The sequence below is a fragment of the Hoplias malabaricus genome, chromosome 6 (genome assembly GCF_029633855.1).
Source record: "Hoplias malabaricus isolate fHopMal1 chromosome 6, fHopMal1.hap1, whole genome shotgun sequence".
NCBI classification, from domain to species: domain Eukaryota; kingdom Metazoa; phylum Chordata; class Actinopteri; order Characiformes; family Erythrinidae; genus Hoplias; species Hoplias malabaricus.
Window position 1 is genome coordinate 35,690,160 of NC_089805.1, and position 14,218 is coordinate 35,704,377.

The 14,218-nt window shown below is 39.7% G+C and overlaps 3 protein-coding genes across 3 annotated transcripts in view; 1 reads left to right on the forward strand and 2 right to left on the reverse strand.

Moving 5' to 3' along the window:
• nhsl3 (NHS like 3) overlaps positions 1–3,105 on the reverse strand; it is a 65,884-nt gene extending 62,779 nt beyond the window's left edge. Inside the window, exon 1 of the mRNA XM_066675695.1 lies at positions 3,021–3,105. The gene's annotated coding sequence lies outside the window, so the exon portion shown is untranslated. The remainder of the gene's footprint in view (positions 1–3,020) is intronic.
• A 390-nt stretch (positions 3,106–3,495) lies between these two features.
• sync (syncoilin, intermediate filament protein) lies at positions 3,496–8,081 on the forward strand. The gene is made up of 5 exons (XM_066675607.1): positions 3,496–3,747; positions 5,971–6,729; positions 6,943–7,365; positions 7,467–7,591; positions 7,676–8,081. The coding sequence occupies exons 2-5, from the start codon at positions 5,989–5,991 to the stop codon at positions 7,731–7,733; spliced, it is 1,347 nt and encodes a 448-aa protein (XP_066531704.1). The 5' UTR covers positions 3,496–3,747; positions 5,971–5,988; the 3' UTR covers positions 7,734–8,081.
• Positions 8,082–8,367: 286 nt separating this feature from the next.
• On the reverse strand, positions 8,368–13,900 carry rbbp4 (retinoblastoma binding protein 4). Its single transcript, XM_066674095.1, has 12 exons — positions 13,700–13,900; positions 12,595–12,742; positions 11,085–11,230; positions 10,809–10,982; positions 10,582–10,697; positions 10,293–10,453; positions 9,983–10,109; positions 9,799–9,876; positions 9,632–9,708; positions 9,444–9,501; positions 9,216–9,326; positions 8,368–9,033 (listed from the first exon to the last, which is right to left on the reverse strand). The coding sequence occupies exons 1-12, from the start codon at positions 13,713–13,715 to the stop codon at positions 8,971–8,973; spliced, it is 1,275 nt and encodes a 424-aa protein (XP_066530192.1). The 5' UTR covers positions 13,716–13,900; the 3' UTR covers positions 8,368–8,970.
• Between the last annotated feature and the right edge of the window lie 318 nt (positions 13,901–14,218).

Consider the following 14,218-nt stretch of genomic DNA (forward strand, 5'->3'; position numbering starts at 1 on the left):
ACCCAGGAATTTTAAAAAAATGGAGTTCCCCTTTAAACAGAGCAGGATCAAAACATGTTCTGTTTTAATCCATACCACATTATGTACAGCACATTTGCCAAGCATGAGAGAGAGAGAGAGAGAGAGAGAGAGAGAGAGAGAGAGAGAGAGATGTCGCAATGCTTATGCTTTCTGTGCAAGTACCTTGGTAATCTGTATGTTGTCATGCTTTATGTGTTCATTACGTTCATTATGTGCACTTCAGGACTCCACTATATTACCCTCATGGGAAAATATTGGAGAGACTGTACATTATTACAATAATCAAAACACTCATGTTGACAAAAGATAATCTCTGTATGATCTGCTGTGATATATTTGACACTCTTGTTATGAAACACATGGCTTGGATCACTGTCAGTGCTTAGCTCACACTGCACTTCAAAGACACAGGTGGCTACTTTCTATTCACAGTGATGGAAAGTAACTGCACACAAATCAAACGCAGCAGCAAAAGAACAAAGGGTTCTCTTCATAAACTTTCCAGAGGGAATTCTGCTCTGAAGAACCAAATAAATTTTGGTTGCACAATACCACTGCACTTCATCCGTTCAGTCACAGTGGACTTTAGTAGGGTATATCAGCCATGGCACCACTCAGCACAGGTCTACTATTTACTATTATACAGCTACAGTGGCTGTGCATTCCACAACATTTTTCATTACGACGTGTACAGAATCAGGGAGAGATCAGCAGACTCACATGTTGATATTAAAGTAAAGGAAAACACACACACACACACACACACACAAAAGCCATGCCTTACACTGGGGAGGTGTAAGGCAGTGAGGAGCATCTAAGACCACCAAGAGTTCTGCTATGCAAAGTGGCAAAGTGGGGTGGGTTCTTTTTAAATAAGGCCACATTCTTACAGAACATGGAAGTGCCCTTATGTCTGGAACTCCATGGTGACGGAGGGCAGAAAGAGGAGGAGTTTTTATGTGACTTTTGTGTGGAATCTACATAAACTATACAGCAGTCTGAAGCTACTATGGTAAATAAACACAAAGCCAGTTTCAACAGATATTTTTAACATTAGCAAAATTATTATCCAAGATCCAGTGGAATATTACTGTTATATTTATTTGTGGTAACAGTATTTTATTACGACAACTAATGTTTCTACTGCTACACCTCTTACTACTACTTCTACAAACAACAACAATAAAAACGGCAATGAACATGATGATTTGATATTTTCACATAAACGTTTTTTTAACTTAGCTATTTATTTATGAATAGCTGCATGTGTTGTCTACTGTGACTAGAATTATGTGCAAAAACATAATCATAATAGTTTAATAAATGTTTCTGAGGCTGTGGTCAGAAAATTAGAAAATAAGCTAAACAGCGCCCTCTTTTGTTCACTGTGAAGAAGCACAGTGAAGAATTAGAAATAAACAGTAACTACGTTACAGGAAAGTCCCTGAAAGCCAGTAACAGAATTTTCCATTTGGTCATGCACAGTACACCTGGTTCCTGATTGGATTAAAACAGAATCAAGATGCTTATTCTGTCATCTCTTTACCCTCCCTGTTTATTGTATCAGTCTCCAAAAGTACACAGTGAAACCTCCCACTAGTTCATTAGTCTGTGCTGGTACATTCTCATAATCTGATTAATTTCTCTCCTAAGCTTTGATGAAGAGCAGATGAGAGAGTGTCCTAATCCTAAAACAAAGAGAACCAGGTCTAACTGATTTAAACCCTCTTAATATGCTTGAATTTCATTTCTTAATTTAAAATGTCTCTATAGTTTTATCAGGATGTAGTTTCAGGATAAAGCTGTAATTCCATTCAAGAGAGAGATAGAGGAAGCAAGTATTTTATCTATTCTCAATATAAGGACTATTACTTTACAGTTATATTATGAAAATAATAAGTAAAGTGTATCTTTCTAAAATCACTTAAGTGTTAGTAGGAATATAGGTATCATGTCAGTCTACCTACATACTGAATATCTTATAGGACTCAAGCTCGTTCACCTACAGTTGACATAGTAAATGTATTAGATTGTTTATTAGACTGGTAATCTCTTTTTTTGGGTTTTTAAATTCTTTAATAAAATTCTAAACCTGAAAATCCTGAGAAATGACCAATCCCAAAACAACACACCAACAAAGAGAATGCAATTAAACATAAAAAAGGAATTTATAAGTAAACCTGAACTGCTAAAATCAGACTGAGTAAAAAATAAGCATATTACACACAGATAATCTTGTGTAGACGTAAATGTTCAATTATACCCAGGAAAGAAAGTCCATCAATACTTGAGTGCACTGTCTGTAGTTACTACTCTCATCTGGTTGTTACTATACACCTACAATCCAGAAAAATCTAGCTGCCAAAGGGGGATCCCAGTAAACAATTAGCCGTTGATTCGACGTTGAAATAACGTAATGACTGCCGTCTCATCAACGTTCTCTTAAGGTTGAAAATGAAAGTTGAAAAGACGTCCAAACACAGACATTGAATAGACGACCATTAGACGTATTTTGGACATCCATTGACGTTATTAATTGGTCCCGAAATAAATTACTTGTATAAAACGCGCTTTGTACGTCCACTGACGTTATCGTTTGGTCACCACTTAACAAACTTATTAAGGTGGATTTTGGACGTCCATTGACGTTTAAAATATGTCAATGACGGACAGACTACGTTTAGACCTATTTTGAACGTCCAGGGACGTTCCTTGTTTACTGGGTTCTTTCATGGGTCATTTTTCAGAGAAAATTTTTGCAAATACATGATGGTGAAGAATTATATTTAGAATATTTTAGACACTGTAAATGCTAATGAAAATGTATGTTAGCTTTGAACTTTTAAAGCAATCCTCAGATACATTAAAGTCTCAAGCATGTTTCTTTGGGAAAGCCAACATTTAATCTGTGGCATCCTTCAAAGGGAGTTTTTAGGCGCTTACATTAATAAGAGTCTTCATATTGAAAATCAGTTAAACTTGTCGGGTGACTCACATACCAGATTATTAGAGATATACAGAACCTTCAAAGTTTTCCTTGAGGCCATGGAAACTGCAGGACCTATTTACAGCATGCAGCAGAGAATGGAGAGAATTCAACACAGTTGCTCCTGCTACAAAACACACTGTGTACGACGTTCTGCTCAGTCGTTATGGCTCCCCTGGCCTTTGATAAGCTCTTTGCTCTTGTGAGACTTCAGTCTCTCTTACACTTGATGATGCCCAGGATTTCAGGCCATCCCAGAATATAGGTCAGCATTGTTTGGAATAGTTCATAAATGAAGTCAAAGTTTTACAGCTGACATCCCCTTACCTCTCATTGGCCATGGCATTGTGTCACTCTCATTGCCATGCCCCTTTATCTTGGTTTTCATTGGCCATGTGAATGTCAGACCCCTGCATTAGGCTCCCATTGGTCATTGCCCATGATAATTAGCATGAAATATTCTCTGGGGCCTCATTGGCCAGGTCATGTCCCAGTGGAGGTCTCTGTACATGATTAGCTTAAGTTGGGCTCTAAGTTTAACCGGCTCATATTTCTCTCCTCCTACTGTTATTAATAAATGTAAACAGAGTCCAAGTTGCCCTGGTGACTCAGTGGAGACTGAAGCTGGAAGACACAAACCAGACGAGCTCAGTCTCTCGCTGACTTTCTTCCTCCTTGCAGCTTTGCACACTGCTTGAACATTGTTCTGAGGTCTGAGTACAGAAGAAACAATGAGTGTAGTGAGTATTTGAACCTTTTAATGAACTTTAGAACAAATATATACATCTCCAGGCATGTGTATATCGTAATTAGTGTATAAAGTAGAAGTATATACATTGAATATGTAGCACTTTGTAATGTCAAATGGTGGTCTTTAATATTTGTTTCAAGAATCTCTGAAAATGGGCGTTCAACCAGTCCAAACTAAAATATTGTACAAAGCCACATGCTGATATACCTTTGAATGAATACATGTGAATACAGTGGATACATTGGCTTTCCAAAGTTGTTTTAATTTTGAAGATTAGAAACTCAATTACTCAGACAAAAATTAATTTATTCTTCACAAGAAGCAACTTCTATTCTAGTTTTAAAAAGGTATAAACAAAGAGAAGAAAGACAATTGAAGTGTACCTTTCAGATGTCCGTTAAAATACAGTGTAAGAATGAGCAGCTGTTCATGATGAGTTTGGGAGGGTATGCCACTGTTGGAATGTGCACTGCCTGTGCCCAAGGGGAGCAGCTGCTTTCCCCCTGGTCCCCCGTAGCCTGACTTTATAACGACAGACCCTGTTTATCAGTGGCATGGTTCCTCAGACCATTTAGGGTATCTGATCCAGTAATATCACAATATCCCCTAAGGATACACTCTACAAAAGCAGTGACTTAGGGTGCAGAACTGTGTCCTGTTTGGGATTCAAGTTTATCTCCGTGTTGCAATGTGCTCTAGCCATGGGTTATCTCCAAAAAATGTAGACATTTGCTCACCCAACATTTCATTTGAGAATGTATTATTAGGGAGTTTGTCTCTTTGTGCGTTCACGAGGACATTAATGAGGTCAAATACTGATGGCTTTTATACTCCTCTAGATGGTGTTGGCTTTGGTCATGGTGACATTATGCTCTTGTGCCACACCAAAAAGTTGTGTTTTAGGAAGATTATACATGTCTTGTGAGCATGTGTGATTGTCGATGTCCACAGTAGGTGCATTTTATTAAACATATATTAAAAAACAAAGGGGTGGTAGTAATGCATTATGTTTTGAAAAGTTTTAGACAAGGCACCTGTTGCCCTTTACTCTTTAGAATACATATAAATCTCATACTGTAAGGTGGATGACCTACTAACCTCATCCTACCCATTTGATGCTCCTTCTAATGAGTGCAATCTGCTATTTTAAGATACACACATTGCAGACACAGGTGTTTCATCTCATGCACATAGACTTAGAATCTACATAGAAAAGCACTGCCAGTAGAATGAGGCCACTACCAAGTGCCAGCTCATGGTGTAAAGCTTCTTGGCACTGACCTGAGTAGCAGTGGAATCATGTTCTTTGGAGTGATGAAGCTTCAGGATACTCTGAATTTTGGAATGCTATTTGCATTGAGGTAATCAGCCAGTACAGATAACTTTCAACGTAAATGCTCTTTTTTGGGTTAGGGTTGGGGCTCTATGGCATCGCTCAAAGAACCATTTGTAGCACCAATATTTTTAAGAATGTACCCTTTAGACCAGGGGTGTCAAACCAAATACATGGAGGGCCAGTGTGGGTGCAGGTTTTCCTTTCAACCAAGCAGAAGCCCCACACTACTGAAAGTCAAGATCTATTGATTAGATCCATTGATTAATCAATGGATCCGGGTGACTGTCTGTGAGGAGTTGGTGTGTTCTCCACGTGGGTTTCCTCCAGGTGCTCCGGTTTTCTCCCACAGTCCAAAAACACGCGTTGGTAGGTGGATTGGCGACTCAAAAAAAGTGTCCGTAGGTGTGAGTGTGTGTCGCCCTGTGATAGGCTGGCGCCCCCTCCAGGGTATGTGTTCCCGCCTTGCGTACAGTACTTCCGGGTAGGCTCCAGAACCACCATGACCCTGAATTGGATAAGCAGTTTCAGACAATGAATGAATGATTAAAACAGGTGGAATGATATGCTGCTTCTGCTTGGTTGGAAAGAAAGCCTGCACCCACACGGGCCCCCCATGGATTTGGTTTGACACTACTGCTTTAGACTCTTGGATTCCCTCCACCTTACCACCTCCTCATACACACTCCACAAGAATCTCACACCAACAATGTTCTGCACATACAGACAGGAAAGACTGTACAACAAATGACTCTTGTCACTGAAGGCTTGACAAATGGGTTAGTGAGTCTCACTGAGTTAACTCATTTTAAACTCAAATTCTTCCAGTTGTACAGAACAGAAAATTATATCCTTTATTTTTGTACTTCATATTCACAGTGCCTTAACTGATAGAAGATGGACGACGAAGATGTGAAGTTAGAGGAAGCCTACGGGCCTCTGCCAGAGCCTAAGTTAAAACTTGAACCCTTATTCATTGAGGAAGAAGATGAAGATTACTTTGAAGATTGCTTGGAGGAGATGGAGGCTGTCTTTGCTCTTCCTCAACAAACAATAGCCTATTCACAGAAATGTCGGGAAGCCATGCAGGCTGAATTTAATGGACTTATGATGCAGATGTTGGCACAGCTAGATGACTTTGATGCCGCCCATGAGATCAAGTCTACTCCACCAGTTTTCTTTGCAGAAACGGAGCACATGTCAGCTAGTAATGGCTTCAAGGACACGAGCAAGTATGAAAACTTTGTTCCGGAGACAGCAGTAGTCATGGCAGAAGATGAGTCTGAAGGCTGTAATGAAGAAGAACCAGAGTTTTCTTCAGCCATGATGATAAAGGAACTTGGGACATCATTTGAGAGCTGCATTGAAGAGGTCAATCAGCTGGAGCAAAGGAAGGAGGAGCTGGTTCAGGAACTTCTAGAGTTGGAAAAGCCCATGGCAGCGGAGGTGCAGGCTTTGAGAAATGAGCTGAAAAATGCCAAGAACCTTCTCTCCAAGGCCAGAATAGAAAGACAGAGTTTGCAGGAGGAGATGCGCGTGGTCAAGAGAAGGTTGTTTTTTGCCGCTAGGGACTGTGCACAAAGCCAGGTGGCCTTGGCAACACAGCAAAAACACGTGGAGCAGTTAAACCAAGAGCAGGTACTGCCACATTTGACATACCTTTAAACATGTGTCAAGTCGGGTTCTGCTGGGCTAGCCATTTTTTTTAACAGGCTCATATATTCATATATTATGTATAGAATATAAGAATACGTAAATATTAACAATTTTAAAATTATTTTATTGCCACTTGTTGACATATGCATTGTATTCTGAAATGTGTAGCAATATTTTATTTTATTTTTAAATCAGGAAGAGATGAAGACTTATGTTGAGAAACTGACTGAAGATATTACCCAGCTTCATTCTGAACACCAAGAAAATCTTCAGGCCTTGCAACATCAGAAGGACAACATTACCCAGGAGTCCAGCAAGGACAAAACGCGCTCATACCTGTACCAAGGTCGACGGGCCTCCACTGACCTGCAGCAGTACCTTCAGGATGGAATCAAATCACTGGAAGAATGGTATGAGCCCCGATTGGTGGCCTTACTGAAGATACGAGAAAGTAGTGCAGAGGCTTTAAGCAAGTCCAAGGAACAGTGCCAGGAGCTGAAGGCCCAGATTGGGCCCCTAAAGGATGAAGAGCAGAGACTGGGTTTGGAGAGGGCCCGACTGGAAGAGCGCATTCGTCTAATGGAGAGGCAAAGGAAGGAAAATGTGGAGCAATATAGAGTATGTAATCTAGTCTACATATATTTTGTCCAATATTTATTGGTAGTGAGTCACATCACGTAGTTGATGCTGATGTTGATAACAGACGTATCTGTATCCAGGGAACCATTGACCTCTTAGAGGAGAGTAGCAGAGAGCTGAAGACTGAGCTCCAGATTCAGATAAAAAAGATCAAAGAAATGGAGACCTTAAAGAACAGCCTGGTCAAGCAGCTGTACTTCTATAGGCAAGTATTAGCAACTGTAAATCTTTCCATAATTTCAAAGAACTGTAAGATTCCTTAAGTTTACTTCATTTTTTTGTTTTTTAGACAAAGGACAGAGGGCCATCACACCCAGGAGATCCTAATGACGCAGGTGGATTCCTGATGAGTGAATCAGAATTTGGCTGCATTTTGCACTATTGATAGAAACAAATCACTTTTTATTTGAATGGAATATTTGTAGTATGCAGTATGACCACAAATATATTTTTTATGTAAAAAAATCCTCCATTAAGCTGCCACTACACTAACAATATAATCATGCATGTGGATGCACTCTACGTGTGAATCAAAAGTAGGCAGTAAACAATATGAAATAAACCAGCACACAGCCTTTCTCAGTATCACGTCACCAAAGCACGTGTGACAGAGACTGCCCAGATTTTAATCTGCCCACTCAACTGTTCAGAATGCTCTAGATGTACCTGCACTGTTGACAGGGAAGTGAGTCAGAGTGGAGGAAATAAAGCTTTTATATACAATCGCCTGAGTGCTAGTGATTTGTCTTTATAACTAGTGGGTACGGCAAGAAAGACGGAAGAGAACAAGGACATATTAGGTCAACTTGCTGAAACTGAGAGAACATGCTGACAGAATGACGCTAGGCAAGTTTAGATAAGGAGATTTTACAAGAAGCAGGAAACTATTTAAATCATTATTTAAGTCAAAACAGGACATAACTATGTTTAAGTGCCACACAATGCAAGGATAACAGTCAAACCAGCTCAGTGAAAAACAGTTTATTCTGAATGTTCTGTACAATAATATGGACATCAAGGAGAAAGACACTGAAAAGCCACAAAAGGATTTTACAATATTAAAAGACATTAAACAGATGACATCACAGACCATTACTGAGGGAAAAGTACAAAATAGAGAGCACACAAGTCAACCTGTGAACCCGATGCGTGAATGATGCATTTTGTAGCCATGTAAAAATAAATTCATCCCCAATTTCCCCGTCGGCAGTCACCTATATTGGACCATGGAAAGCTCTGACATAAGATGCCTTAGATACGTTGAAACGAAAACTTATTTTCAGAAAACCCAAAGGATCTAGAGGGCTCTGTGGCAAAGCAATGCAAAAGGAAGAAGGGCTTATTTTTAATTAAAAGTAAAGTATAACCAATTTATCTTAGAAAAATACACTTTCAGAAAATGATGGGAAAAAAAATCCAGTAATTTGTTTCTCCTTTTCTTAGGAAAGGACTTCCATTTTGTTCCTCACTTTGAGAATGTGTAGGTGTCTGCTGAAGTGACTGATGCAGTTCACAGTTTCAAATTTGGGGAATAACATGGTCATATGGAAACAGTAAGGTGGTTGAGACTGAAAGTTCTATTCTTCACCCTTGGACCTCTGTGTCTGCAGCTCCTTCAGGATCTTCATCATTATAAATATTCTCTGCCTGAATTCATTCAAAAAAGGTACCACAAAGAAAGGGTGTAACACGGTTCATTCAGAGTTTAAAGATATTAATATGAATGCTTATACAACACAAAATATTCACTTTATCCGCTGTTTAAACTTTTTAAACAATTTTTTTTACACAACATTTTTAAAGCTCACATACATATCATATTTACTCACCATCTGCCAGACTTGCATGATGTTGTCCTCAGACACAGAGCAGATCACCCATGGCTCATTAGGGTTCCAGGAAAAGTCAGAGATCTTGGCAGTGTGGCCTCCATGGATGAACTAATACAATGGTGTGGGGGAACAAAAAACACACATTAGTCAAACTAATGTTTAACCCAAGGAAGTGTATTATAATTTTTACTGTTTCACAATCCTTCAGAAGAATTAGTTTCCCACCAGCAATTCAGGAGGTCCATCTTCTGCATCTTCTGGTGACTGTTCTTCACCAATTTTACTGGAGGGGAACAAAAAAAAACCCACAACAAATAATGAGAACAAAATCATACATTATTAAATATACTGTGTGTGTCTCCAGTGGTTAGCAGTCTAAGAAATATATTGAGAAAAAGCTTGACTTCATCTACCTGAGATCCCAGACATTGAGACGTCTGTCTGTTCCACTGGAGGCCAGAATAGTCTCATTATGTGGTGACCATTGAACCTAAAAGGCATATTAAAAAAGGCTTGATACTCAATCTATTAAAACACTTTCATTTCTATGAATAAAACATAAAAATTGCACTTCCCATACCTGGAAAATTTCATCTTTGTGTGACTCAAAAGAGTGTAGCTTCAGTTTCAGGTTCCTAAGATCCCACAGTGCTACAGTCTGAGAGAAAAAGAGATGAGCATACAGTAAACACGAAGCTAACTGCTATAAAAATTACATCCTTGAAATAGTAAAGATTTCAAGCAGCAAACTTTTTTTTTCCTACCTTGTCAGCAGAGCCAGTGGCCAGGATGAACTCGCTGTAGGGATTAAACGACAGGCAATTGACTTCTGCAGTGTGTGCATCCACTGCATGACTGGGCTTGGATGTATTATTGGAGCGTGTATCCCAGCTGAAACAGAATAAAATGTCAGATGAATGTAGGCATTTTGTCAGCATGCTGCTCAAATCTGTGTGACATCTGTTCAATTTCTTACACAATTTTAACAAAATAAATACACATTTTGAGAGTCATTATCAGAAAACTATACACATGTATGAGCAAATATATATATGTAGAGAAACACTGACTTACATCATAAGCTTCTGATCATCAGCAACTGACCCAAAGAGGGACTCGTGCAGCAGATGCCATGAAACATCTTCTACCACTGCCGTATGACCAGTGAAAATGGTTTTTGCATCAACTATCTTTCCTTCCTTCGGCACAGTGCTGATGTCCCAAAGACAGATCGTCTGATGAAATAGAACAGAACATAAAAAGTCAATGAATAACACGATCCAAGACAGGATGTGGTAAAGCAACCCCACACAAACACATCATATCAAGAATTTACAGAGATACCGTCCAAGATGTGCCTTACGTGATCATCAGATGCACTGAGCAGGCAGCCACTCAGGTTGGGATTCCAAGAGAGGCCATAACCCTCTTTCTGATGTCCCCTTAGTCTCAGGTCAGGAGTGCACTCACCAGAGGGGTCTAAAGGAATCATGCAGATGATGATGATGATGATGAATTAACATCAACTAAACTGAGGTAAATCATTTTGTACACACTTTAGAAATTAAACATTGCCAGAGGAGTCCATACCAGGTTTAGATGGATGCTTGGTGTAATCAAAGACCAGCACATCACTAGTGGGAGTCTTGGTAGCAATGATGCAGGGGTTCTGAGGCATGTAGCGGGCCCTGTTCACCTCTCCTTCGTGGTTGATCTTAATTTCAATCTCAATCTTACCACTGACCGAGCCAAAGCCTCCAAACTCTGGAGAAAAAAAAAAGATAAATGTAAACAAGTCAACAATAGAGGCATAACTGAGTGTCTGTTGGATCTTTTTGTAGCTTATCACAAATACTCAGTCTTTACCTCCTTTCTCACTATCGTAATGCGAGGCATCAAACTGGGTGTCATCATTAGGCAGCTGAACACTGGCAATAACCAGGTGGTTTTGCTCATCTGAGGTGTGAGTGCCAAGGACCAGTCGATGGACGCTGTAGTCTTTACCCTCAGGTCTGTAAGAGACATTGGTATCTTATTACTTCACAGGAACAAAAAAGCTTTACAGTCATGCAGTTTCAAGATTAAAACAAACAAACACACACACAAAGTACCATATCATTTACAATGTTTACTCATGAATAATTACAATAAAAAATAAGAGATTAAGAAGACTGACAAATCATTAGTTAAGCATTTAATTTCCTCATTACTTTAGCAACCATCTCAAATATTTTAAGGACAAAATCAGAAAAGCTTTGCCAGTTATCTTACAAATTTAAAAAACATTTTTAGACTTCACACATGTAAATTATGAAACCAACAAGGCAAAAATATGGAATTAACATGGAAGTGAAAATCCGGTGTGAAAAGCACCAAAATAGATGTCATGTGTGAACAATTTTTTTGTAATGAACATAAATATTTGTGCAGTGTAGGTGGGTGGCACATCGCTAGGTGGCACTGTTGCTTTCCCCAATGTTTCAGGACTGACCTGTTGCTGTCAGGGCCACAGCAAAACAACCCCCTGTAGGCGGGACTGTGCCTCCATTGGCTGCCGCAGTAAATATAGACAGCTAACTCTGGCTGTGGATTGGCTAAATAAAAGTGATGACCAATGAGAAGCACATATTCTGTTTAGGTGCCGTGGGGTATCGGCCACCCCCCTCCGGCTGAGGGAACAAATCACAAGTCTTAACAGTCCAATCTCAAAAGTTCAGAACACAACGTGTCCCATATCAGTCCAATACGCAACACAGCTTTTAGTGTCCAAATACGGGATGATTTTAAAATATTTTATTTGACAACTCTAGTCTGCAGCAAAGTTATGGATGTTCCGCTGGACTTTAACGTTGTTAAATTTAGGGCATCTTCAAAAGCGTTCCACAGCGATCACCCGCTGCTCACCGTCTGTGATATCAAGCTGAATTCAGTGGCTTGCGCAGCTTTTGTTCGAACTTTCACATTAAACGTTGCGCAAATGCGTCTCCATTTAAGTTGTCCCCACACGTCCTAAAACAACAGTGCCACCTTGTTCGCCTGCTGGCCACATTTGTCATCAGGCTGCATTTGTATATATTCATTTGTGAATAGTGAAACATATGTGACTTGTGTTTAATTTGTGGATTATCATTTATGCATTTGTAAAGTATTTTGAGACTAATCTCTCTCCATACGAAACCTCAATTTATTTGATTTAATTCTTTCAACAGTGCAATAATGTATAATGACACAGAATCTAACTATGGACAGGGCATTACAAGATATGACGACATTTTGTTATGTAGAAATGTATCGTCACTGCATTCTCATGACAGTAAATAAGGTACATGCAGAAGCTGACAAAGATGTGTATCATATTGTGATGTTGTTAAATTACCTGGTGACATCAGGTAACCACTGAGCTGTGAGGCTTGGCCACTCCAGAGCGTGTGTCATCACCAGGTCGTAGAGAAATGGGGTGTTTTTCTTCCATATCTTGTACTCTTCGTTTATCACCCTCTCTTCAACAGCATCATCAAAAGCAGCTGCAACAAGGAAGGAGAAAGGAAACCTTAAATTACGGCCCTGAACATGTAATCAAGGTGAAAACCTGCTAACTTTAAAACAGTAATCATGAATACAAAGTTGCTTGCATGAACAGATCTTAAATAGTGTCTGGATTTAACGTTGTAACAAATACACACTTTGCAATTGTCAGACTTTAAACTTTTAACCGTCCTAATAAACTTATTTCCTCCCTGCTATAAAACCCTTTAGGTCCAAGTTTACAAGTTCACTGAATGTTTCGGACCCATCTATATCTGCAACCTCAAGATAAATATCTTTAGAATTAACCTAAGAATTATTTTATGTTTCAACAAACGGCTTTAAAGTGAACCTCGACCTGGGCATTTTAATATTAAAAGTGTTTTGTTTTTAAAAGTGTTTTTGTGTAAACAAATCATATCAGAAGAGGTAAACTAAGCTTATACTCTAACGTTAATAGCTATCTGTCTAATACAAACAGGGAAACATACTTCGTACTAACTACACAAAGTACACAGACGAATCTGAACTTGACTTTTTATTCAGTTTTCAGTTCCACCTTAAATGTTAGGAGGTGTTTCATTCTGGCGCCAGAACTGGGGCTCCATTTAAGGTGGAATGGAAAAGTCGAACGGAGAACAAGAGCTAACTTCAGTGTCACGTTTAATTTCCTATCATTATCTTTTCCTTTCAAACACACAGTAACCCGACACAGGTTTCACGAAAGCCAGGTTTTGCGCAGACACAAGCTGTATCCTCGCTCGTTTCAGTGTGCGCGTATTTTAATGTCAGAGCTGATTAAAACATGGCGGGACCGGCCTGCGCTCATTTCTCAATGGCTGCTAACTAGCTTCTGCATTTAGCAGTGCTAGCCAAGCGACTCCATAAAACTGTGCAATGGTTTTAACGGGTAAACTAACAGAGGGGAAGAGAGACAAAGGGTAAACGCTGCTTACCGTCTTTATCCGCCATGGCGAGTCCTTATCTGCCGTAAAAGAGTAAACTCTCGATAACGGAGCTCTCGCAGCTACTGTCCTTTGTCTCGCGCACCGGCGGCGTGCACGTTCGCGCCAAACCGCGCAGATGGAGAGAACAACAGAGGAGGAGGGAGGACGAGGAGATTCACACCCGTTTACCGACAAACGCCCGCCCCTGAGAGAGGAGTCTGTGGCTCCATCTCAAATCACTTAAGTTACCTACGCTCTATATAGTCCAATACGACGGACTCAGAAACGGCTCAAAGTGTCTTTAACAACAGAGCTGCAAAACCCATACAGTCCCATTTTCAGACCCTTATTCTGTCCTTTACTGCAAAACAACACCTTAAGCAATCAGAAATATGGGAACAAAGAAACTCTCCATGTGTATATTAAATATAAATAAGTTTTCAATGTTCTGAAACTGAGTCTCAATTGGCCGTTACGAATGTGCACTTCCAAGAAGACCTTAAAGATTGGTGTTAGGATTGGGACAAA

Bases quoted from the DNA above. Each gene is read 5' to 3' on its own strand.
- sync (XM_066675607.1), top strand. From the start codon at position 5,989: ATGGACGACGAAGATGTGAAGTTAGAGGAAGCCTACGGGCCTCTGCCA. The intron at 6,730-6,942 runs GTACTGCCACAT...TTTTTAAATCAG, and splicing joins AGCAGTTAAACCAAGAGCAG to GAAGAGATGAAGACTTATGT. The intron at 7,592-7,675 runs GCAAGTATTAGC...TTTGTTTTTTAG, and splicing joins AAGCAGCTGTACTTCTATAG to ACAAAGGACAGAGGGCCATC.
- rbbp4 (XM_066674095.1), bottom strand. The intron at 10,454-10,581 runs GTAAGGCACATC...CTATTTCATCAG, and splicing joins TCAGTGCATCTGATGATCAC to ACGATCTGTCTTTGGGACAT. The intron at 10,110-10,292 runs GTAAGTCAGTGT...ATTCTGTTTCAG, and splicing joins GATGATCAGAAGCTTATGAT to CTGGGATACACGCTCCAATA.